Here is a 26,978-nt window from a genome sequence, read left to right as displayed (position 1 = left end):
GATGGAGTTTGGGAAGGTATGGAAGAGCAGAAACCTGAAAGTAAATATGGGTAAGAGGTGATAGGATTTATAAAGGGATAGTAAAGTCTTAAGGAGAGGGTCAAGGAAGTGATGAAAGGGATATTCAGTGGATATTAGATTGGTGTTGGAATAAGTAAAGGATTGTTGCATACCTTGGATGGCCACCTCTTATTAAAGGGAAAGTGCCTTTTGGTATATACATGCGTTCCTTGCTCTCGCTCAACACTGCTGATTCATGAATCCTTTGAGAATATTTTATCTGTTATCATAAAGTGGCCAATCAGTTTACATGTACTATGATTTATTATAGCATAACATTCAAGCATGACTGATGTATTTCTGTAGTTTTTCTATATAGATAGTTGTTTGCTACTGATGGGAAAGTTTGAACATTAATCATCTTTTGACAGCGTCTATGTTTTTGCACCATAAGATCATCTGTACTTCGTCAGAACAGAATTTGTAAACTGTGTCTTAGGTTGAAAGGATTGAAAGTTTATTTTATGTTTCTGAATTCCAGAACGTAAAAGACTTGGCATTGGTCAGAGTGCAGAGATGAACACCTTATATCGCTTCTGGTCCTTCTTCCTCCGAGAACATTTTAACCGCAAAATGTATGAGGAATTCCGTAGATTAGCTAATGAAGATGCAAAAGTAGGCTACAGGTAAGTTTGATAAATGCAGTATTTGAAAGTGATATTTTTCCAAAGAGATTTTGTTTTGAAAACTTCAATTCACTCTCCATTATGATATCCACCCTAGTCTTGATACTATCCTGTACCACTTCTCTGAATATTCATTTATTTTTTTCCAAACACTGTGGTAGGGGAGAAAGAATACTGCCACCAAGTGTTCCCACTTGAGTTGTAAAAGCCGGAAAAAAGAAAGAAAAAAAAAAAGAGATGGGGATAGGATTAGGCATGCTACTCTCTGTAGCCTATGACCAGTCATCCAGGAGGAGCCAAAAAAAGATGGAGGGAGGGAGGGAGGAAGGGGTGGTGAATGGGAGTGGAGTATGTGGGAATGAAATGAGTAAAAGTGGATTTATGCCTTTGACTTTGGCTACCTCCCATGTAAGGGGGAAAAAGCTGTTGGTATATGTATGTAAAAAGATGGTCTTTAGTATAGCATAAGTTCTCCTTTTGTCTGTGTATGTCAGAATAGGTAAAACTAGAGCAACCTCCAATTTATGTGGATAAGATAAGGAAAATATATTTGACATTTTTCATATCCTCAATTTCCCTTTCAGGTATGGTCTTGAATGTCTATTCCGGTTCTTCAGTTATGGTTTAGAGAAGCATTACCGTGAAGAGCTCTTCCAAGATTTTCAGGTAGAAACTGAAAGAGATCTAGAGTCAGGACAGCTTTATGGATTAGAGAAATTCTGGGCTTTCTTAAAATATTACAAGAATTCTTCCACACTCAAAGTTGGAGATAAATTGAAGGAGAGATTAGAAAAGTACAAGAGTATTGAGGACTTCAGAGTTGAAATGGTAAGGAACATGAAATAGTTTGTAATGGTTACAGTAATAGTGATCAAGTTGATATGGTTAGCAGTAGTAACCTGTGTGATAAACCTGGCATCAGTCTTCCTTCATGAAAACTGATTATTGTTTTTATTGTTATTTTCTTTTTATAGCCAGAAGAAAGGGACCCAGCCCGTGAGGCAAGAAAGGCTCGTGTAAGAACGAGATCAGAAAATCAAGATGCCACTGTAGCTCTTGAATCACAAAGAGCAAGCAGTAGTGGGCGTGGAGGAAGATATGGAGGACGACAGAGGAGAGCGTCAGAAGGAGACGAGACGCCAAGAAGGGAAGACGTGGGAAGAACGAGACAAAGCTCTGGAGGAGCAGGGGTGTCACATGTGAGTACACAAAGGATTACAAAGGCGGAGCATGCCGACAGGAGACCTTTTGATCCATATCTAGGTCGGATGCAAAAAAAAAATTGTATTAATAATAAAACAATAAATAAAAACTATAATAATGTAAATAACAAATAAAATATATAAATAATAAATAAATGCATAGGTATAGTTAAATAATAAACAAACAGGTAAATAGTAAATAATAATAAATTGACATATAACTAATAATAAATGAAAATCAAACAGACAAATGATGATAAAAAAAAAATAATATAAGATAAATTATAATCATTACAGCATCTTACTTAAGTATTTATCTAAATGATTCTTAAAGCTTTGAACTGAACTACATTGCACTACCTGTGCAGGAAGTTTATTCCATTCATTAACTACACGGTTGGCAAAGTTGTTTCTACCTACTTCCAAATTGAATCTATTTCCGGACAGTTTGAGACCATTGTTTCTTGTCTGATTCTCATTCAATGTGAAAATTTGGTCACTTTTGATGTTGTCAATTCCCTTTAAAATCTTAAAGACCTGTATCAAGTCACCTCTGAGTCTACGCTTTTTTAGGGAAAACAGATTCATGTGTTTTAGTTGAATTTTGTATGATTTATTTTTGATATTTGGAATCAGTTTTGTGGCTCGCCGTTTTACTTTTTCCAGTCTGTCAATGTCTTTAATGAGATTCGGTGACCATACGGAAACAGCATATTCCAAATGTGGACGAACTAACGATTTATATAGCTTGTTAATAAGTGATAGACTTTTGAAATCAAAAGATCGCGCAATCAGTCCCAGAATCTTATTTCCTTTTAGAAAGACCTCCCTCCCCTCATTACCACCTTATTGCACAGTATGGGATGGAAAAGCTAATGTTAGAATAAATGCTTTTATAATATTTCCTTAGTCTGTCTTCATAGTTCACACTGGTATTGTAGTTGGTACTGTGTAAATCTTGCACCTTTCTTGGTTCTGGATTAAGTCCTGCACTTTTCTCCTGTTTCCAGTAGTGACTTATTCAATTGCAGCTACATGCCTCCAGGCATATACTCCTCACCTTCTTAGGCTTTCATAGTGTATTTCCATACTAAGCCTCTTGGCAGTTGTTTTGTAGTTGCTGTGCATGAGGGGACATAGAGGGAGGGTCACTGATTAAATGACAGTGCAGTGGGTGAGATGCAGGAATGACCCGTCATCCAGGAGGAGCCAAGATAAGAGGGAGGGGGGGATGAATGGGAGTGGAGTATATGGGGATGGAATGGGTGGGAGTGGATTTATGCCTTTGGTTTTTGGCTACCTCCCTTGTAAGGGGGAAAAAGCCTTTGGTATATGTATGTAACTTTTGATTTGGTATGGGAAGATCACTTGTGAAAAGGTGAGAGTATTGCATTTAGGTGTGGGACCCATTTGTACAAACTTTTGATTCCAGAGAAGGCTGAGAGGAGTTATCTTTGGGATAGGTTGAATATTGGAGCAAGTTAAGAGAGATAGAATAGTGCCTAGGCTAGAATTCAGCTTTCTTATCCAGTTTTTAGAGACAGTTGGGATTTGGTCAAAAGATCTAGTGCTAGCCACTGAGCTACACCTCCAAATGGAGGTATGGGTGTTAATCAGATTTAAGGCTACCTCACTGATAAGGGGTAAAAAAGCCCATGTTATATAGATAAATTGGGAAGGAGATTATTTTTTTCAATACATCGAATATCTATCATAGGATTAAAGATTAATTAAATCAGATAATCAGTTGTCTGGTGTATTAAATGGTGGAATTTTTTATTGTTCTAGATGAGTGGTGGATCCAGAAGTCGACACTCGAGTGGAAGAGAACAATGGCAACGCACTGATGGCACTTATCGGAAAGGCAAAGGTGTCAATCCTCAGGCAAAGGCAGCACAGCAACCTGTCAGAACTACCAAAAACATGCAGACTCAGACACATCAACAAATGCCAGCACCTGCACAGAGCCACACAACTAAAGTGCCCCAACAGCAGCAGCAGTCTTCAAGTAATACAACCAAAGTGTTGCCAACATCCTCTAGTCAAGGAGCCCCTAAAGGTGACAAGACAGCAACTGCTCTTAATGCAGAAACACAAGTTACAGCAGTCACAGCAGCAAAGTCGGAACCTTCCAAGACTGAAGCCACAAAAACAGATTCTCAAAATTGCAATATAGAAGCCTCTTTGAAGAAACCTGATTCTGTTGTCCGGACTGAACCCATAGCAGTGCCCACAGTATCGAGAAGCAGCTCTTAATAAATGTTTTTGTACATATGTAGGGATAGTCTCTTTGCATCAGGTTTATGAGGAGCTAGAGAAATGGGAAGAGGTTCTAAAGATTAGTGATGATGAGATTGTTTCTTTTATTTGTTGTGATTCACCCTTAGTAGATAATAATTATCATTATGCAATCCAGATAAAGAATTTGTGTTTGCCATTTATTCATGTTAACTCTCCCATTTTTTGTTACTTGACATTTTACTGCGTTGGGGCCTTGTTGTTGTTACTGTATGGTACACACATGTACATCTTCACATGCATTACACATCAATACATACACATACTCATTGCATATATTTAATTAAGTACAATATTATTGGGATGAGGGAAAGCTCACCTAGCCGGATGTGTACATTAGTTCCTCCTATGTTCTCGCATTTCTGATTGCCCTTCAAAAGGGGGTTGCTTAGCCCATTTGCTTTGCTGGGCATCAGGGCATCGCTTTGGTCGAGTCCCTAAAATCATATGGTGTGCATTACTCAGCACCTGAGTACTTTGAGCCTTACTATTTGGGCACACGCTACACTGTTGATGACTACAGTGGTGACTTTCTTGGTATTACATTGTTTACTGTTCATAGGTTTACAGTGTAATTACATTCAGGGTTACACTGTCAAGTGTACATTGGGTTACAGTGTAGATTCTCTTGTTTACACTCAACTGTTCATGGGGTGATAGTGTATTTCAACCAGGGTTAAAGTCGATGGTCAGTTACAGTGTAACCATCAGTGTGGTTATGTCTCACAAAAGATGGGCCTACCAAATCTGGGTTTAAAGCTTTGCAAAGATGTACTGCCATGTCATATTCAGTATATATTTATGAAGACCTATCTTATGGGTGCTTGTTGAAATTGCAGCTGTCAATTCCTTCTTTTGGAGTGTTAACTACTCTCGGCCTTAGGTTGAATGGTTCTTAGGTTTATTTTTCTAATGCTTGTAGACAATGGGTGTCTACTAAATGTGGTGAATGTGTGTTTTTATTTCTTTTTACCTGCCTAGACAGTGATTCAGATGTTTTAGTTTATGTGAAACTCTGGAAGAGCAACTCCACTGGTAAGTAAAAGTTATTTCCTAGCACTTTGTACATAGCATATTATCTATAATGCATTGCTCTAGATAATTTTAGAGTTGCTAGAATGAGGGAATGAATCGGATGGAAGTAGTTAGCAAAATGCCTTTCTTTTTCCTAGTTCTTATAGAAACTAGATCATGTCCACAGTCACACCGAAGGAGCCAGTGTCTACTTTCGGTTTATTGCTGCTGCTGCTGCTGTTGCTGCTGCTGCTGTCTAGTGCCATGGAAAAAAAAAAAAAGAAAATGGCAAAGTTAAATTTCTCAAAGGATTATTTTTGTAATTTCCAGTGCCCATGTGAGAGTAGTATTTTAGGAGTGTAGAAGTATCTGCTGTAAATTACAGCAGGAATGAAAGTCGCTTGCCAAGGAAGAAGTTATTGGTTGCCTTGTTTTTGTAGGATAACATTGTACATTTACCCATATTGCTATTATTGCTCTTGACAACCTGTTTTCAATTGGCATATAAAGAAAAGTACAAAAATATAAAAAAAAAAATGCTGAAACGAAAAAAAAAAAAATGGGTTTGAAGAAGTGCAGTAGACCCACCCTGCTGTTTCTGTGTGACAGAATATTGCATTTTAATCACTTTGGCATAATCATTGGATATTGTGTTAGACTATGCTCATGTAAAATAAGGTTCAGGGATATTTAGGGTTGGGATCTGGAAGAGAAGACTGCAGATAGGAACTGATGTATTTCTATGAAAGATTGTAGTCTGTGGTGTAGTAATTATTTAATCTGTATTGATATACTTATGTACTGTAGTCACTTCCAGGTTTCAACTTATTGTGTATATTGGGGCGGATTTTATTTCCACGTTGAATTAATCATGCCAAGTTTGCGTGTAGTGTATTTGCCATGGAACTTTGATCATATAGCATATATTGTAACCTAAGCAAAGTAATCTAAAGAGAAAATAAACATATAAAAACAGTGTTTTTTTCATTATAATCATCTTTTAAATGTAGAAATATGTATAACTTCAAGTGATATAATGAACTTACCTGAGCATTCCAGGTAGAGATTTATCCTGTGTATATATATAAAACCATTACAGAAGAAAATTAAAATAGAAGTGCAGTACTGTGGGTTCTGTAAACTAAAATTGGTAACTATGGTCCTTTTTTAGCATGAGGAAAATTAATACATTTCAAATGAACAGGTGTAAGGGAACTTTGGAAGTCATAAGCCCCAATCGGAGATGTAGTGTGGCAAAATGCCACCCAACAGATATCATTGTTCAATCACTTGGAAAACATCTACCATCTGTCCATACTGTGTCACACCATAATTATTTGCACCAGGTCCTTTCTCTCTATATATATATATCTGAATAGATTTGCCAGTGACGGTGATGTCGATCAAATAATTCCGATTGTCGTCCCCGGAGAAATCACAAGCATGGTTCGAATCCAGGGATGACAGTCAGAATTATTTAATATATGTATATATATTGTGTGTGTATATATATATAGGGGGCAGAAACATGGAACATAAGAGAGAAGTATGGTGGGGGTTACAAGGTGAGGAACGAGGAGAGTGGTGGTGGAAAGGGAGTAGTGGAGATAGGGTTGATGAAAGATTATTGGGATGTTTTGGACACAGGAAGAATGAGGATTAATAAAAGAGGTGTGAAAGGCAGAGGTGAGAGGAGTGAACATGGTTGTGTATGGATAATGCTGTGATGCACGGAAGGGAATTGGGGAGGGATGAAGAAGTATGTGTGAATATATTTTTATTCAACTCAAAGGGATTTCTGCCTATCTTCTTTTTCTGCATGAAGGGACGGAAAGGGAGGTTGTTTGGTTAAATGAAGTGGCCTCACTATGAATGTGCTGTGTCTTGCTGCATTGTTATTGACCCAGGACAGTGGGTGAGATGCAGGGATGACCTGTCATCCAGAAGGAGCCAAGAAAAGTGGGAGGGAAAGGTGGAGTATTTAGGGATGAAATGGTTGGGAGTGGATTTATGCCTTTGACTTTATGGGATAGGAGGAAAGCTTTTGGGAGCTGTCAAGAGTTTTTATGAGAGTAGTAGAGCTTGTGTCAGGATTAGAAATGGAGAGAGTGAGTGGTTTGAAGTAAAGGTGGGACTTCGTCAAGGATGCGTTATGTCGCCCTGGCTGCTCAACTTATACATGGATGGGGTGGTGCGAGAGGTGAATGCTAGGGTAGTGGGTCAGGGATTGGAGATGGTTAAAGAAAATGGAGAAAAGTGGGAGGTGAGCCAGCTGTTGTTTGCGGACGACACTGCGCTTGTGGCAGGGTCAGAGGAGGGATTGAGGAAGCTGGTGGCAGAGTTTGGGAGAGTATGTGATAGAAGAAAGCTTAAGATAAATGTGGGTAAAAGTAAGGTGATGAGATGTACAAGGGGTGAAAGTGGCAGTAGACTGGAAGTGAACATTAAGGGAGAGCGACTGGAGGAAGTGGATAGTTTTAGATACTTGGGTGCAAGTGTAGCAGGAAAAGGTGGAGGTAGAATGTAGATTGAGAGAAGCGAGTAAATGCCTTGGTGGATTAAAGAGTGTAATGAGGAATAGACATTTAGGAATGGATGCGAAGAGGAGACTGTATGAAGGAGTGATTGTACCAACAGCACTGTATGGGGCAGAAACGTGGAACATAAGAGAAGAAGAGAGAAGGAGTTTGAATGTGTTTGAGATGTGTCTGAGAAGTATGGTGGGGGTTACTAGGCTGGATAGAGTGAGAAATGAGGAGGTGAGGAGGAGAACAGGGGTGAAAAAGGAGCTGGGAGATAGGGTTGATGAAAGAATATTAGGATGGTTTGGACACATGGAAAGAATGAGTGAAGAAAGACTAGTAAAAGGTATGGAAGGCAGATGTGGAGGGAGTGAACATGAGGGGACGTCCTAGGATGAGGTGGATGGATGGGGTGAAGGGGGCTTTGGGGAAGAGGGGAATGTCTGTTGAGGAAGGAAGGGAGAGGACAGAAGACAGAGGTGAGTGGAGAATGGTTGTATATGGATGATGATGTGATTGCATGAGGAGAAATGGGTGGGGGGGGTGGGGGGTGAGGTAGTATGTGCGAGCAAATTTTGACGCAGCCTGAAGGGATTTCTCCTTATATGCAAGGGGGGACGGAGAGGGGGGGTCGCCGATTAAATGAAGCAGCCTTGCTGTGTCTTGCGACACTGCTTCTGACCCAGGGCGGTGGGCAAGGTGCAGGGATGACCCGTCATCCAGGAGGTGCTCAGATGAGAGGGAGGGTGGGAGGGGTGTGGAGTGTATTTAGGAATGAAATGGGTGAGTGTTTTTATGCCTTTCCCTTTTTGGCTACCTCCCTTGAAAGGGGGAAAAAGCCTTGGTATATGTATGTATGTATGACTTTGGTCACCTCCCTTGTAAAGGGAAAAATAGAATATAAAACAAATACATAAACATTAAAACCAGCAGATACTTATTAAGCTCAATTTGGTATACAGACGCTCCTCTACTTACATTCATTCGTTTTACGTTTTTTCGATTTTACGTTTGAACTGACTAAAAAAAAATTGTATTTTTTTTTTTGTGAATTTTTTAGTTTAGCGCACTCTCTGTAGTTCAAACGATACTTATGCATGACGCTGCGTCCATTGCTTACATGGCACAAACGACAGACTGAACGTGCCTTGCCTCATCCTCATCCTTCCCCTCCTCCTCCACCATCTCAATTTATGTTGCTTGAATTTAATTTATTTGAAATTAATGTTATTATTTTACAATGTTATGTGTATAATTAATGATTTAGGGGTGTTTTATAAGATACGGTAATAGAATTTACGGATGTATAGTACAGTAACAACTTACGTTCATTTTCAACTTACGTTCGGCCGTTCGGAACGTAACTAAAACGTAAGTTGAGGAGCGTCTGTAAACAGCTTTGGGTATCAACTGTAGAGGGAACAGGAGGAGAAAGATATATGGTGTTATGAAGAATTACTTGTCTAGAATTTGTGAAATGATTAATGGGAGGAAAAGAGAAATGGAAACAGGCCAAGGGTATTATAAACATACATATACATATACCAAGGGCTTTTCCCCCTTTCGAGGGAGGTAGCCAAAAAGGAAAAGGCATAAAATCATTCCCACTCATTCCATCCCTAAATACACTCCACTCCCCTCCCATCTTAGCACCTCCTGGATGATGGGTCATCCACTGCCCTGGGTCAAAGGCCGTGTCACAAGTCACAGCACATCCACAGCAAGGCTGCTTCATTAAATCGGCGATCCCCCCATGCTCACACATACTACCTCACCCCCCATTCCACCTCATGCATCACATCATCCATATACAACCATTCTCCATTCACCCGTCTTCTGTCCTCTCCCGTCCTTCCTCAACAGACATTCCCCTCTTCCCCAAAGCCCCCTTCACCCCATCCATCCATCCATCTCATCCTAGGACGTCCCCTCATGTTCACTCCCTCCACATCTGCCCTCCATACCTCTTTTACTAGTCTTTCTTCACTAGTAAAAAAAAGTGGTTGGCAAAAAAAGTAAAAAGAGTAAAGAGACAGGTAAAGGAATGGATAAAGCAGCATGTGTAAAGGGAAAAATTGGGAAGGCAGAGGCTAACTTTATTTAAAAAAGTGATGAGAAGATTGAAGCAAAGAAGAGAGTGAGAGGCTTGTGCCCTGTGAAGCCACCTAAATGAGTAAAACACCCAGTCGTGGCCCATAGTGAAAATTGGTGGTGCTTTTTTTAGCCATTGTTTTATCACTGTGTAAAACAAAAACAAGTAAAAAGAAAATACTTGATAAAATCCAAAATGAAACATTTTTACTGATAATGATGATGTAGTTTAACATCACAAACTCCCCCTATTGGGAAGCTAGGACAATGCTCCTTACAGGGGACTTTGTAGTGTGGAATTTAATGAACCATGCCCTTGGTTCATCGAGGTTTGGTAGATGACATCTACGAAGGCCGTCATGAGGCACAAGTACATGAGGATGCCGGTGTTGGCATCTTTATTATATTTTTTTTTTGTAGTTGTACACAAGTTAACCCCAGATTCTGTGAACAGGTTGGATTACATTTTCTGTGTTTATTATTACTCACCTCCAGGAGGTGCCAAGATAAGAGGGAGGGTGGAGGGGAGTGGAATATATAGGAAATGGAATGGGTGGGAGTGGTTTCTATGCCATGTAGGGGGAAAGAGCCTTTGGTATATGTATGTATGTATGTATTATTACTCAGAGTAAAAGAGAATAATGAATGATACAGCAGTGACTTTATATTTTATAATATGAGTAGTGTGATGCAAATTACATATGGCAGCCAATGCTGTGTGAGAATTTGAGTTGTACTGAAGTGGTTAGTATCCCAAGTTGTTAAAATTCAAGTTTACTCCATTCCACTAAAAGTGAAACTCATTCTTGTTTTACTTAGCATGGAAAGATTAATTTTCTCCTTGATTGCTGGATGATTGAGGAAATTTTCCTCTATTGTAAGCACTGCTATACAAGGGGAGAGGATGGTAGGGAGGTGGAAGTAAGTCTTAAAAGAGGCTGGAGGATATGGATAGCTTTAGTTACTTGGGTCGTATGTAGCAGGAAGAGGAGTGGAGGTGCAAGTTGTAGACTCAGAGAAGCAAGCAAATGTTAAGTGTTATTAGAAAGGTATTTTGGAATGGACCCAAAAAGGAGACTATATGAAGGAGTGATTGTGCATTGGGGAGAGACATGGAATTTAAGATAGGCATAGATGTATGTGAGATGAAAGGTCAGAAGCATGATAGGGGCTACAAGGTTGTATAGAGTGAGAGAAGAAGGGGAGGAGAACTGTGGTGGAAAAAGATGGCAGATAGGGCTGATGAAAGAGCACTGGGATAGTTTGGACACAGAATGAGTGAAGAAAGATTAGTAAAAGAGATGGGGAAGCAGAGGTGGAGGGAGTGAACATGAGGATGAGATAGATGGATGGGGTGAAAAGGGTGTTTTTCTTTAATTTCATTTACATTTCTAAAACTATATTTTGTTCACATTACCTCACCTCCAAACAGCAAAAACAGGAAGCAAAATTATGCCTTTTTCACTTCACAGCCACAAAACCAACCTTTCCTTTGGTACCATTGAGAAAGTTATGAATATATTTCTTTTTGTTATTTATTCCTGGCTTAGTTATTTGAATATCAGGTGTTGAATGGCCTGTTTTCTTAATTATAACTCTCATGGAGAGACAACTATGAAAACTTAAACTGATGAAGTTCACTTACTGTCACAGAATTTATTTCTTGGGATACAAGGAGACAATGGTTAAGTTGGTTATAATTTTTAATTAAAACAAAAAGAACAAAAGTAAACAATTGGAAACATGATGATATAATTCTACACTATCACATTTAAGAATATGGTACATAATTTTTAAGCACAATACAGACTGAGTTGGAAAGAAACACTACCTTACAATTGCTCAACAGGGTTATCACTGTGAGCAACAGCACTCTCTACCTAGCATGCAGCTTCTTATCTTTGATATAGGCCTGTGTGCACAGCAGCCAAACACTGCATTGCAGGAACTATAAAGCAAACATTTCCATACAAGAATTTTTGTAATTTTTTCATGAACTCTGGGATGGCTACTGACAGTAAGACTCATTATATTGGATATCCCTTACAAGGGAGGTAGCCAAAAACAAAGGCATAAAAACCACTCCCACCCATTCCATTCCATCCCAACCACACTCCACCCTCTTCCCTCCCTCTTATCGTGGCACCTCCTGGATATTAATACAAAGTGAAAATAGGGGATGCCATAATTCTGCAGTGCCTATACACAAACCACCACTGCAAACACTATTGGGCACTCCAACTTCATCACCTCCCTCCTTTAACCCTTCATCCACCATCACCACCTCAATACTACTGTTACTGATGGTAGTGCCATCACCATTTTTGCTTATATGTAAGAAAATGTGCATAGTGTCAAGGAGTGTTGTTCATAGTGTCGAGGAGTGTTGTTCATAGTGTCGAGGAGTGTTGTTCATAGTGTCGAGGAGTGTTGTTCATAGTGTCGAGGAGTGTTGTTCATAGTGTCGAGGAGTGTTGTTCATAGTGTCGAGGAGTGTTGTTCATAGTGTCGAGGAGTGTTGTTCATAGTGTCGAGGAGTGTTGTTCATAGTGTCGAGGAGTGTTGTTCATAGTGTCGAGGAGTGTTGTTCATAGTGTCGAGGAGTGTTGTTCATAGTGTCGAGGAGTGTTGTTCATAGTGTCGAGGAGTGTTGTTCATAGTGTCGAGGAGTGTTGTTCATAGTGTCGAGGAGTGTTGTTCATAGTGTCGAGGAGTGTTGTTCATAGTGTCGAGGAGTGTTGTTCATAGTGTCGAGGACTGTTGCCTGCTGCAGCCATCTTCTCAGGGTAGGTGGGCAGAATGGTCCTAGAAAACAGGACATTGGTACTTTGTCCAGTAATAGCACTCATGTTCAACCTGCTCATGGCAGTACCAATGGAATGGAACCACCTTTGGGGTGCACATTTTTTAAGGGGGTCAGGGCGGGAGGACCTCCCAAAGAAATCTCCTCATTTTTTGTACTGTGAGTAAATTGATAGATATATACAATCAACCCATCCAGGAATGTACACAGGTGTTATAAGAATGGACAGGAAAGCATGGAAGCAAAGCAGAGAATGAAAAAGGAGCAGTCAAATTGGGAAGATCAATATTGTAATGGAGTAAATAGGACTTTGAATGCAAGAGGAATGTCTGTTGAGCAGGAAAGAGAGAGCAAAAGGTAGGAGTGAATGGAGATTGTAAATGGATACACACACAATAGACAGACAAAAGGACCCAGTGCCCCCTCCCTAAACTGAAACAACACAATACCCCAGACTTGGCTTGGACCCCTCCCAAGGACAGTTATGCTACACTCATAATAGTTTATGATAAGAATGGAAACTGCAAGAGACCATAAGGCCTACACTAGGCAGTTCCATGTCCATTACCACCTGTCATCCCCATCCATAAAGTTGTCTAACCATATCTTAAAACAACCAATAGTTTCAGTGCTCACTACATAGTTAGTCTATTCCATTCGTTGGCCACCATGTTAGTAAACCAATTCTTGCCTATTTCCTTCTTAAATCTAAATTTGTCCAGTTTAAATTCATTACTGCAATTCCTGACCTGTTGTCTTGATATGGTGACCTTGTTTGCATCACCCTTATTAAAGCATTTGATCCACTTGAACACCTGTGTCTTTCCAGAGTGAAAGTTAAGGTGGGTAAAGGTCAACTAAGAAGGTTTGGATTTTTTATTTTTTGGAGGAAGTGGCAGGAAAAGGTGGAGTGGAGATAGAATGTAGATTGAGAGAAGCAAGTAAATGCCTTGGTGGATTAAAAAGTGTAATGAGGAATAGACATTTGGGGATGGATGCTAAGACGAGACTGTATGAAGGAGTGATTGTGCAAACAGCACTGTATGGGGCAGAAAAATGGAACATAAGAGAGGAAGAGGGAAGAAGTTTGAATGTGTTTGAGATTATGTGTGAGAAGTATGATGGGGGTTACTAGGCCAGATAGAGTGAGAAATGAGGAGGTGAGGAGGAGAACAGGTGTGGAAAGGGAGTTGGGAGATAGGGTTGATGAAAGAGTATTAGGATGGTTTGGACACATGGAAAGAATGAGTGAAGAAAGACTAGTAAAAAGGTATGAAAGGCAGATGTGGAGGGAGTGAACATGAGGGGACATCCTGGAATGAGATGGATGGATGGGGTGAAGGGGGCTTTGGGGAAGAGGGGAATGTCTATTGAGGAAGGACGGGAGAGGCCAGAAGACGGGTGAATGGAGAATGGTTGTATATGGATGATGTGATGCATGAGGTGGAATGGGTGGGGGGATGAGGGGTGAGGTAGTATGTGTGAGCAAAATTTGACGCAGCCCGAAGGGATTTCTACCCGTCTTTTCCTTTTCTACATGGGGGAACAGAGAGGGAGTTCGCTGATTTAATGAAGCGGCCTTGCTGTGGATGTGCTGTGACTTGCGACACTGCCTCTGACCCAGGGCAGTGGACAGGGTGCAGGGATGACCCGTCATCCAGGAGGTGCTAAGATGGGAGGGAGGGTGGAGTGTATATAGGGATGGAATGATTTTATGTCTTTTTCTTTTTGGCTACCTCCCTTGTAAGGGGGAAAATGCCTTGGAGGAAGGATGGGGGAGGACAGAAGATAGGGGTGAATGGAGAGGAGTGGTGTTTAGATGATGCTGTGATGCATAAGGGGGGGTGAGGAAGTATGTATGAGAAAAAAAATTGACGCAGCCTGAAGGGATTTCTTCCCATCTTTTCCTTTGCTGCATGGGGGGACAGAGAGGGGGAAGGGTCGCCAAATTTATGAAGCGGCCTTGCTGTGGATGTGCTGTGTCTTGCGACACTGCTTCTGACCCAGGGCAGTGGACAGGATGCAGGGATGACCCGTCATCCAGGAGGTGCCAAGATAAGAGGGAGGGAGGAGGATGGAGGGGAGTGGAATATATAGGAAATGGAATGGGTGGGAGTGGTTTCTATGCCTTTTTCTTTTTGGGTACCCCCCGTGTAGGGGGAAAAAGCCTTTGGTATATGTATGTATGTACTGTTGCAGTTTGCTCTGACACAATAAACCATTTTTGAACTAGATACTTGATAAAGCCTTGCTAACACACGAAATATGACAGATTAATGATCAAGTTGGCAAGGTGGATGGCATTTTATAATGCACGCACATGGCATGCATCAGAATGTAGTAAGCTTGACATCATAGCCTTATGAGAACAGCCGAAGGTCGGCGAAGGAAAAGTTCAACTACTACCGATATTTTGATACATGACGTAATAATTAGGATTTATTTTTTCAATATTTTATCAAGAAGTGACTAAGCCATACATCTAGCAAATATTCACCACCTCTTTGAAAAACCTCAGTTGACCTTAAAATGATAATCTAAGAAGAATACAATAAGAGACACATTTAATTTAATCTTGTTTAAAAGAATTGCACTAGATAGTTACTGCAATGCAGCATGATAAACATTTTTGTTTTTGTTGGGAGTAAGGAACTAAAGATTGTTTGGATTTCTAACCCTGCAGCATCCAACATTGAGCTGAATATGAGGAAAGTGATGTTGTAGAAGGTGCAGTCCAACTAATTACAACATATCCTTGAACTTCGTTGATAGACACTGCAAAACTAACTTAAGAGCTGGGGTTTCTTAGGAGCTGGGGTCCCTTAGGAGCTGAGGTTCAATAGGAGCCGGGGTTCTTAAGGATCCTCTTGAAAATTGCATTGGTTGCAAGGGTAAAAAAAAAAAAAAAAAAAAAATGGAAGCACATACAGACATACACTGGGTTTTATTAATAACTAAAAGAAAAATAATTGGCCCACCTACCAAAGCCAACGCTTGATTACAAAAAAAATAATAATAAAATAATGCCCACCAAAGCCACCCACCATTCCCGCCCTCCGCCAGAAAGAATGGAAAAAAAAAAAAAAAATTATTTTCCACCAGTCGGCCCCACCCACCAAAACCAACCACTTTTCCTGCCCTCCTCTGCATGGGAGAGAGAAAAAAAAGTTTCCATCAGTCGGCACACCCACCAAAGCCAACCACGTTTCCTGCCCTCCACCGGGGGGGGCAAAAAACAAAACAAAAAAACAAAAATTATTGAACAAATTTTCCTGCCCTCCACTGCATGTCAAGTTCCTTGAGGAGTGCACGAACTGTTCTGTATTCCATCCATAGCTCCATAGTCTTTTATCAATGTATTCCATTGCTGTTCTAAATTTCTCTTTATATCATATATTCTTTTCATTGTCCACTGTCCTCTACAGCTGAGTTTGGCTGAGCACGCCGCCTAGTAGTGTCCTCTTGTTGCCAAAGCCCCCAAATGGTCTCAAGGTTCTTAGGGAAGATGTTTGGGTATATTGCTTGCGTGCATGTATGTATGTACGCATGTATATATAGTACAGTATGTATATAAGTATGCATGTATTTATGTATGGAGGCATACACTTTTGCCTCTGTGTGTACATATAACTATGGATACATGTACAAACACACGTCATATATGAATGTATGTATTGGGGTATTGGCTGCATGTTGTTATGGCAAAGTAGCATGCAGTTGATACTTTAGGGTCTATATGGGGCACCCCTACAGACCAGAGCCACACATCATTTTGTCTGATGAGGAGGATTCTGCTCACAGAGAAATGATGAAACTTTTATTATACTGCTACTGTCCCTCCGTTATGCTGGCCCCCAACCCCTTGTTGCTGTCCTGTACCATTTCTCTGAATTTAATTTAATTTCCTTATTTTGCCTACCCTGTGGTGGGAAAAGAATGCTGCCACCAAGTATTCCCACTTGGATTGTAAGAGGCGAGAAAAACAGGACGGGGATTGGGACCAGGCATCCTTCTCCCTGTAGCCCCACAGGGGACATTCCTAAAAAAAGTAAAGGCATAAGAGGGTCTAGGAGTTTTCCAACCAGCACCCTAAGGTTTGGGTCTTTTAATGTGTGTGGATGTGGTACAGATGAGTGTAAAAGGGAAGAGATAGGTAGTATGTTTGTGAGAAGAAAGATGGATGTGTTGGCTTTTGAGTGAAATTAAGTTGAGAGGGAAGGGTGAGTGTAAGTTTGGGAGTGTAGTTGGGAGGTTCTCAGGAGTGAAGAGAGGGCAAGATAGATAAACGTTTAGTGGTGTGGAAGGAGGTTTCTTCAAGGTTAATGTGGATGAAGGTGAAACTGGGAAGGGAGATGTGGGTTTCTGTAAGTGCATATGGGCCCGGTAGTGAGAAGAGTGTAGAAGAAAGGGAGGCTTTTTGGATAGGTTTAAATGAGTGCATAGAGGGATTAGGGAGGAATGTCAATGTAGTAGTATTGGGAGACTCTAATGCTAGGGTAGGAAATGAACCAATTGACGGAGTGGTTGGGAAATGTGGAGCTCCAGGAAAGAATCATGGAGAGTTGATGATGTGTCTAGACAGTTGATGATAGCAAATACAGTGTTTTGGAAGTAAGTTAAGCATAAGTACACATGGGAGAGGGTGGTGGATGGAAGGGTGGTAGACAGAGCATTAATGGACTATGTAGTGGTAGATAGGCGTATAATAGGAAGAATTAAGGATGTACATGTTCTAAGGGGAAAGAGTGGGGGAATATCAGATCATTTTTTGGTGGAAGGTAAGTTGAGAGAGGAGGATAGAAGGAGAAAGGAAAAAGACAAAAGGTAGGGGGGTGCTTTGAGTGAACTCTTTAAATGAAAAGGAAAAGGAGTACAAGAAGCTGAGAGAGGTGTGGTAGGGAGTGAAGGATAGAGTAAAGCCAAGAGTGGAGGAGGAATGGGGATGGTTCAAGGAGGGGGTCAAAAAGTGTGCAAAGATGGTGTATGGAACAACAAGGACAGGAGGAAATAGAAGGAAGGGTAGTGAATGGTGGGATGAGGAAACAAAGGTTGTAGAAGAGAAAAAGCAAGCTTTCACAGATTGGTTACAAAATAGGACGAGGGAGTCATATGAAAGGTACAAAGAAAAGAGAAGTAAAGCACATGGTAAAGGAGGCAACATTGTTGTGGGCAGTTCCCCAGACAAGTCAGGTTTGGAGAGGCTCTGTTGCATCTTTTCTCGCCTCTTCCTGTGTAGGATGAGCAGAGTGGATGATTCTGAGAAGGGCTGCTGCCAGACATTCCCCTCTTCCCCCTTCACCCCATCCATCCATCTCATCCTAGGACATCCCCTCATGTTCACTCCCTCCACATCTGCCTTCCATACCATAACCATATATAATCATCAATAACTTGGTCTTCCCTCACAATACTTTAGTCAAGTGAGGGGAGCAAAGTCCCCCAGAAAAATATCAATGAGAGTCAAACCCAGAAGGTATCCTGAGGTGATAATGGAGCAGTCAGCCATTCTCTAAGAGAAGCCAGTCCCTCACACTTTAGTACCGAGAACATTGCAGAATACCAAAGTTCATTCAAAGGCATTCATTACCAGAAGTCCGTTTCCATAGAGAGGATGAAAAAGATTTTTGGTAGTATTAGATTATTTATTTTCATTGAAGATGACATAAATAATACATATACAACAGAAGTGCTTCAAGTGCAACTACATACTGTAAGTACTCACTCACTCATCAGCCATATACTCCCTTGCAAATGCTTCTATCAAAAGATACCATTTTGTCATAAGGTATTCTTTTAATGTGTAAATACATACATGTACATATGTATATACTGTATATATGCACATTTATATATATTCTTATACACCCAAGAATACCTAGTCATTAATTTTTCCTTCAGACTACCTTGTGCCTCCCGTATTGTACAAAGCGAGGAGTCTACACGTTACACTTCACATACAAATCGATAAAGCAATTGCAAACCACAAACTGAAGCCATTTTCTCATGACCCTGAAAAATAGGGTATTCTGCTTTCAGAATATAAAATTAAATAAAAGTACTAATATTACATTTTTCTTACCTTTAGAGACAATAATTTGACTGTAGAGGGTTCTGTAATATCTAAGGCAAGGGAGAATGGGATACTTCCTATGTCTTATATTTAGTATACTTGGATTTACATCAGAAGCTCAGTTAACAAATGTCTTACTTATACCAGCTCAGTCTGCTGCACTATCCTACTCAGGTTTCTGTACTCGATGTACAGAGAAAACTATTTAGTGGACTGGTTTCATACATACATATGACAAACATCTTTGCCTGACCAATGTCTGGAACTTGCACATGGAAAAAATATAGAATTACCCAGTCCAAACATTTCTTCCCACTTTTACTTGGTAGAATAGTAAGAACTAACCAGAGCTTCAAATTTGATGCATCCACTCCACAGGCCCTCAGCCACACCACTTCTATCAGATAAGGAGTTAGTCTCACAGTAGGATGTGATCTAAAGCATATGTGACTTGACTATATGTAATATGAGGGTTGGGAAGAGTTACGAACCTTCCAATGAAAGCAGGCTTCATGTAACGTTTCTAAAGAAGGAAAAACTAATGTGAAATCTTTGTGGTCACTTGTTAAGACTACACCTCTAGTTCAAAACAAACTTTGCCAAGACTCGGAACTACGGTCACGAGTACAGTATCCCTATATCTGCCTGATCTTCATCCCTCTATTGCCAAAGGAGCCATACACAAACAGGGATTCCTTGTCAGACTGGGAGATCTTCACTCTTAAACAAGAATTTACAATTGTTTATCGGAACAATGATAAACTCAGGATAAACTTGCATGCCTGCAAATCCTTTCTTCATTCAAAGAAATATGATACATCTTAACAACACAACTAATTCATATCAACCAAACCTTGATAAAGATACAAATGAAGTTATCACATTCTGCATACAAGAAATATAACAAGCAAAAGGCAAAGGACTGTGTTCCAGTGAAATGAGCAAGGAATATCTAATCTGAGGCAAAGGAGTTCCATATAGAGCATATGGGGAAGGAGGGATGAAAGAAGGGGAGGATATTGTAATAGTTTAACGGGTTAATGCTCCTCTTTTATAAAAGTTAAAAGTAAAAAAGTGTGAAGTGCCAAAGCACACACACTTCCAAACCAATGAAACAAAATTGTGTTCTTGCCTTTAAGAGTTTTCATGATATTTGAAAATGCATTCTTTTCAAAGCTGGCAAATATTTACAATATGTAGTGTGTATTGGACAAAAACCAAGTGACAAAGAAACCCCCTTTTTGTTTAGAATAGCTTGCCATTTCAATGGAAGGACTATCATTAAACATTTTAAATCCTCACCTTTGATACAGCCAAAGTTTTGCATGTATGTACCCTAGTCTTCAGGTACTGGTACCCCATGCTGACTAGTACATTAGTCAACTTTTTGCAGTCAAATTAACAAAATGGGGCTTGATGTCTGACATCATATAAACATCTACAGCTGTGGAAACCATTTATCAAATATTTTTCATTTATCCTTACTCTAGACTTTTGATATATTCATGACTGTTGCCTAGTATTGCAGAAAGTAAGAACTACTATAACCTTGAACTGATATCTGTATCTACCATGAATTACTGATAAAAATAGTCAATCTTATGGCTTCAAGACAAATTACTTGAGTGTCTATTGACAAAAGGACTTTAGATTTAACTGTAGCATCTTTTACACAATCTTAGATGAAGAACCCTGCTGGAGAACACTAACTCCACTCAGTGCATTCCAAAAGGACAACACCATTCTAGAGTTTTCAGTGTTCATGCATCTGGACTCTCATCACAAGCCTTCCCAAGATTGGCCTCGTGCCATTTAACAATTTTTTTTAGCAGTTAGGCTATAATGCAAAACATTGGCAGAGTTGATAGCACTGGAGTTTTATTTTCCATACCTGGCAAATGGGACAAGTACATTTTTCAGTATTTCATTATTACATCACATAAAAGTAAGAACTTTGGCCAAGTAAATAATCATCTGGCAGAGTACAAACAGGGCAAACATGTAAAAAGAAGTACTTTCTTGTACTAAAAGGGCCAATCCCTGTCTCCATTCATAGAACAAGTACATGCTGCTGGCCTATACCAAACAAATGCTTATTTTGCCTTTTATGAGTTAGAAGGGCTATAGTTGAATCTATCATGCTCACTTTACCACTGGAACCAATTACAATTACCTGCAAGAGAGACAGAATCCTCTATCTCCCACCTGTCTTCAAAACCTTTTGGGACCAAAGATGAGGACATGCAAGCCATCCTAGAAGACTGGTAACAGAGAATCATCATCTTGCCACACATCTTTTAAAGCTGGTCAACACCCTAGTCTTCATTTGAAGATGTAAACAACTTTCAGATGGGAGCCCATCAACTATTTCCTCCACCTTTCTACATAGTGTAATAATAAACGTTGCCTTGAGATTCACTAACTGGGGGCATGCAGCCCCATAGTGGCTGACAATGGTCCTTGGGCCCTCTTAATCTCTGGTACGAAACTTTGGACTGTTGTCAGTGTTGTAGTATGTCTCTGGGTCACCAGCTGGTAAAAAAAAAAGCAGTCACCAGCTCTTCTCATATGAAAAGGTGGAAGAGCCAGGAAGACACAGTTTAGTTAACAATAGATCTTGGGCCTGGTCAATAAACCAAATGATTGGCCCTTGGGACTGCATCTCCAGTTGGAAACCTAAAGGGTGACTGGTTTTGAAAACAGGTTGAGAGGGGATGATTCTCTGCTAGTCATTTTGCTGCCAACTATCAGGTATCTGTCACAACCCTCACATAAAGAGCTGGCAACTACCAACTACTACTTTTCTCCTATTACAGTATAAGTAACACAGAAATTGTCCCACACTACTACAACACTGATGTGCCGTTAATTTGTCCCCCTATGCAAGATTTGTGGCACTACTGCCAGGCCAGTATGTGACTAGTAACAGCTGAAAGTAGTCATGCAAATCCAGCTATCACTGGTAGCTAACTCTCCTTATGGACCCAGTCCACTGACCTTGTAGACTCCATCAGAGGGAGACTAGGGGATTGCCAGGCTTTGAAAATGGCAGTATGAAGATAATTTCTTGTCATTCATCTTCCACGAGTTTCAAGAATAACCCACTTTATAACAAGATTTCTAAACTTTATTGGACTCATCATTTTTTTTTTTATACTTGCCCTCTTTGCACTCAGCCAGAGAATGTTATGGAGTGGGAAGAGAAAGAATTTACAAAAATAAATAAAACATTAAACCCTTATTTCCATACATCTGCCACCAAAACACTTTTTATCAATTCCTTTGCTGCAAACAAAAGTAACAGGAAGAAAAATGAAGAGTATTTAAATTTGGGAGGGAAAATTACACAAGGCTAACCTTTACTTCCTGCCCTATTTAAAGCCACATCATTGGTACGAGTGGGGGTGGGGGAGTGAGGGAGGCAGTTATGCTGGGGTTCAACTATTCAGTGCTCCTTTGGTCAAGGCTACCCCGCAAGGCATTTTTAGGTTGGGTAATGAATATTAGTATGATGCCAAGGGCATCCTTATGTACACAACTTGCACAAAACCAACATGAAACATTTCCCTCTTTTGCTGAAGCTTCCCCCTATGTCCACAACAACACATGAAGCCCAGCTGATCTGTCCAGTTATTCCTAGGTAGACGACCTCTTCCTCCTCCCCAATGTCAATCAGTCTGGTACACAAAAGTACTTGGGAGGGGCTTTGGGACAACACAGTAAGCTTGACACTGTTCATTAACAATCACCACACCTAATAGGAAAGGGCTTGTGGAACGCCATTCACCGTTTTGGACTTGGGGATATCATTTTCCATCACAATAACAGTCTCCACACCATTCTCTACCACTTTCTTTGTCGTCACCTTACGTCCATTCACGTACTTGGTGGAGGTGGAAGTGCGCTTGGAAACGGGACCCATGCCTCCAGTTGAAAACGAAGTAGAGAAGGAGGTAAAGTTGTTATCAAAGCCATCAAGATCACTAAATGGTTGGAACATAGAAGAAGTAAACATAGGAGCAAACGGGGGGAAGAAGTTATTCGCGAGGGAATTATGAGATGCCGGCGATATTCCAGAACCTCGTCTTCCTGGCCGACCACGCTGTCTGCGCCCATGGTATCCAAAGGGATCAAAGGGATCAAAACTGAAGAGGTCTGCAATAGGATCACCACTAAAGAATTCCCTGAATACTTCCTCAGGGTCTCTGAAATGGAAGGTGAAGTCGAAGTCTGTGTCGTAGTGGTGATGTGATCTGGTACGTCCAGTTCTGGATGTACGTGTTGGTCCACCACCTGGTTGAAGACCTTCTTTGCCATACTGATCGTAGATCTGAAAAATAACAGCAACTTTTAATACTACATCCTCCAGTACTTATTATGAACACTAAATACCATACTTAATAACCATGAATATCAATCTTTCATATACCTATTTTTTTATAGTACCAAAAGCCTGATCAGGGGTGGGGCAAAGTCAAAACTTGCACACACCCTACCCATCCAAAAACCGATTTGATGTCACTCCCATCTCAACCCTTATGGATGACAGGTCATTTTGGACCCTTACTACACTGCTCAGGTCAGAGGCAATGCAGCAAGACCCAGAACATATCCAACCTCATAGATGAACTTATCCTTTTCCTCTGCCACAATGCTTCACCATGCAACAACCCTCTCCTTGTCCACTAATTTTTTTTTATCTTACATACATACAGCAAGACACAGCAAGGCCGCTTCATTTAATCAAAGGCCCCCCTTCTCTGTGTCTTCATGCACAACAAGACAAGATGGGGAGAAATGCCTTCAGGCTGCGTCAAAATATCCTTCACACATAACTAGTCCCAAAGCCCCAAAGCCCCCATCCCCCAACCCAATCCCTTTCATGCATCACAGCATCATCCATACACAACCATTCTCCACTCACCCCTATCTTCTGTCTTCTCCCTCTCTTCAACAGACATCCCCCTTTTTCTCAATGACCCTTTTACCCATCCATCCATCCATCTCATTATTGGTCTCCCCCTCCTGCTCACTACATCCACCTCTGCTTCCCACACTTCTTTTACTAATCTTTCTTCACTCATTCCTTCCATGTATCCAAACCATCCCAATACTCTTTCATCAACCCTATCTCTCAACTCCTTTTCCACCCCTGCTGTCCTCCTCATCACCTCTTTTCTCACTATCCCACTTCTGGGTAGAGGCATCATTTCATCTAATTTTCTTCCATTCACTCCCATTTTTTTCATTCTACTCTGCTCCAGGAACATTCTTTGCACAAACATGATCTTATTTACCCTATCCATTCACTTTAGTCTTTGTTGTCATTCCCTAGATTGGCCGAGCAGTCCTGTCTCCCTGAGGAACATCATGGCTGCAATGGGGTTTTCCCACAAATCCTTTATAGAGTACAGACGCTCCTCTACTTACGTTCATTCGTTTTACGTTTTTTCGATTTTATGTTTGAACTGACTATATAAAAAAAAAAAAAAAAAAATTGAGTAAATTTTTTAGTTTAGCGCGCTCTCCGTAGTTCAAACGATACTTACGCATGACGCTGCATCCATTGTTTACATTGCACAAACGACAGACTGAAAGTGCTGTCATCAAGTGTCTTCAGGGAACTTAGAAAGGCTGGATGATGGCCACATCACAGTCTAACCAACTAGACTGTCCTTTCAGGGGGGGGGGGAAGAGGATTCAGAGGGGTGGATATCAGGGGGTCTGATATGCAGCAATGTATTGCCTTTCAGTTTGCTGATGGAGCAGTGTGTGACAGGATTATGGATATGCTTCTGGAGGCTGGTGTATGGTGGTTGTGGAGAAATAAGAGTAGGTGTGATATGGGTATTTGGGTGTTTCTTGATATTTCTTGTGTGTGTGTGTGTGTGTGTGTGTGTGTGTGTGTGTGTGTGTGTGTGTGTGTGTGTGTGTGTGTGTGTGTGTGTGTGTGTGTGTGTGTATTTACCTAAAATCTACTGTTTCCAAATTTGCTGATGATACAAAACTGTGCGGAGTGGCAAATGATCACTTAAACCAATTAGATATTCAAGAAGATTTAGATAAATTACAGCAATGGTCTGAAAAGTGGCTAATGAAATTTAACGCAAGTAAATGCAAGGTAATGCACATAGGTAAAAATAACTAAGTATGATTACAAGTTATTTGGTAATTCGTTAACAAAAGTGGATAGTGAAAAAGATCTCGGCGTAATTATCAGTAACGACCTCAAATCATCCAAGCAGTGTATTTCAGCCTCTGAGAAAGCAAATAAGATTCTGGGACTGATTGCGCGATCTTTTGATTTCAAAAGTCCATCACTCATTAACAAGCTATATAAATCGTTAGTTCGTCCACATTTGGAATATGCTGTTTCTGTATGGTAACCGAATCTCATTAAAGACATTGACAGACTGGAAAAAGTACAACGGCGAGCCACAAAACTGATTCCAAATATCAAAAATAAATCATACGAAAATCGACTAAAACACATGAATCTGTTTAACCTAAAAAAGCGTAGACTCAGAGGTGACTTGATACAGGTCTTTAAGATTTTAAAGGGAATTGACAACGTCAAAAGTGACCAAATTTTCACATTGAATGAGAATCAGACAAGAAACAATGGTCTCAAACTATCCGGAAATAGATTCAATTTGGAAGTAGGTAGAAACAACTTTGCCAACCGTGTAGTTAATGAATGGAATAAACTTCCTGCACAGGTAGTGCAATGTAGTTCAGTTCGAAGCTTTAAGAATCAGTTAGATAAATACCTAAGTAAGATGCTGTAATGATCATAATTTATCTTATATTATTTGCTTTTGTTTTGTCATCATTTGTCTGTCTGATTTTCATTCATTATTAGTTATATGTCAATTTATTATTATTTACTATTTACCTGTTTGTTTATTATTTAACTATACCTATGCATTTATTTATGTATTTTATTTGTTATTTACATTATTATAGTTTTTATTTATTGTTTTATTATTAATATGATTTTTTTTTTTCGCATCCGACCTAGATATGGATCAAAAGGTCTCCTGTCGGCATGCTCCGCCTTTGTAATCCTTTGTAGTTGTAATATACGGGAGGGGAGCTATGCTCGTGGTGACCCGTCTTTGTATCTCTCCGCATCAAGTTTTATCTTAAAATCTTGTATAGTGTTAGCACATACTGTTTTGTTGTCTAATTTGTTCCATGTATTTATTGCTCTGTGTGGGAAACTGTTCCTTTTCAAGTTTTTTCTATAACTATCCTTTTTCAATTTTTTTCCGTGTCCTCTTGTTTTACCGTTGTCCCACATTAATAGGTCGTTCCTGTCTAAAACTTCCATTCCTTTCATTATTCTGTAGATAGTTAGCAAATCTCCTCTCTCTCTTCTTTGTTCCAGAGTTGGTAGGTTCAATTTGGATAGTCTTTACTCATATGTTAGTTCGGCGAGTGTCGGTGCTAGTTTTGTTGTCGCTCTTTGTAATCTTTCTAGTTTCTTAATATTCTTTTTGGTACTGGGTGTCCAAAGTGATGCTGCGTACTCGAGTTTTGGTCTTATTAGTGTAGTAAGTATTTTCCTTATCATTTCTTCGTCCATATAGGTAAATGCCACTTTGATTGCTCTCAATAAGTTGTAGGTTTCTCCGAACATCTTGTTTATATGCTTATCTGGTTTCATGTCCTTTCCAATCATCACTCCAAGATCTTTTTCATAGTTTTATTTATTTTTTCTTCCCCAATTCTGTAATCTTTTGATATTCTATTTTTATTCTTTCCAAATTCCATTATGCTGCATTTCTTAATATTGAATTTTACTTCCCATTTTTGAGTCCAATTCCATATTGTGTCCAGATCTTGTTGCAATGAGTTGCAGTCCTCTTCCGTTTTTACCTTCTTAAGTAATTTTGCATCATCTGCAAAAAATTTTATATAGCACTCCACGCCTTCATTCATGTCATTAACGTATACAGCGAACATGATCAGTGCCAGTACTGATCCTTGCGGGACCCCGCTTTTTACTTCTTCCTAGTTGGAGAATTTTTCTCTAATTACAACTCTCATTTTCCTCCCAATCAGAAAGTCTTTCATCCATTCCAATAATTTTCCTCTGATGCCACCTTTTGACTCTATCTTATTTATTAGTTTCCTATGAGGTACCTTATTGAATGCCTTTTGCAGGTCCAGAAAAGCACAGTCTGCCCATCCATCTCTTTCTTCTATTATGTCTACTAATCTTGAGTAAAAGCAAATCAGATTGTGTGTGTGTGTGTGTGTGTGTGTGTGTTCAGCTATGTCATAGTG

General features: G+C 40.0%; 2 protein-coding genes across 18 annotated transcripts in view; one reads left to right on the top strand and one right to left on the bottom strand.

Moving 5' to 3' along the window:
• LOC143024182 (la-related protein 1B-like) overlaps positions 1 to 6,175 on the top strand; it is a 290,930-nt gene extending 284,755 nt beyond the window's left edge. For all 15 annotated transcript variants that reach the window (XM_076183030.1, XM_076183033.1, XM_076183032.1 and 12 more), the window contains 4 exons: positions 542 to 686; positions 1,271 to 1,514; positions 1,661 to 1,885; positions 3,677 to 6,175. In XM_076183030.1, coding sequence (XP_076039145.1) covers positions 542 to 686; positions 1,271 to 1,514; positions 1,661 to 1,885; positions 3,677 to 4,144 — 1,082 coding nt within the window. In that variant the 3' untranslated portion in view covers positions 4,145 to 6,175. The remainder of the gene's footprint in view (positions 1 to 541; positions 687 to 1,270; positions 1,515 to 1,660; positions 1,886 to 3,676) is intronic.
• A 5,981-nt stretch (positions 6,176 to 12,156) lies between these two features.
• Positions 12,157 to 26,978, bottom strand: part of mrj (DnaJ heat shock protein family (Hsp40) member B6 mrj) — a 33,137-nt gene continuing 18,315 nt past the window's right edge. For 2 of the 3 annotated variants that reach the window (XM_076183009.1, XM_076183016.1), the window contains exon 3: positions 12,157 to 23,016. In XM_076183009.1, coding sequence (XP_076039124.1) covers positions 22,441 to 23,016 — 576 coding nt within the window. In that variant the 3' untranslated portion in view covers positions 12,157 to 22,440. The remainder of the gene's footprint in view (positions 23,017 to 26,978) is intronic. The other variant, XR_012966272.1, reaches the window with a different exon arrangement.

The sequence above is a fragment of the Oratosquilla oratoria genome, chromosome 1, assembly GCF_046742065.1.
Source record: "Oratosquilla oratoria isolate Oo_2021 chromosome 1, ASM4674206v1, whole genome shotgun sequence".
Taxonomy (NCBI): domain Eukaryota; kingdom Metazoa; phylum Arthropoda; class Malacostraca; order Stomatopoda; family Squillidae; genus Oratosquilla; species Oratosquilla oratoria.
This window is presented reverse-complemented; position numbering and strand designations above follow the sequence as displayed.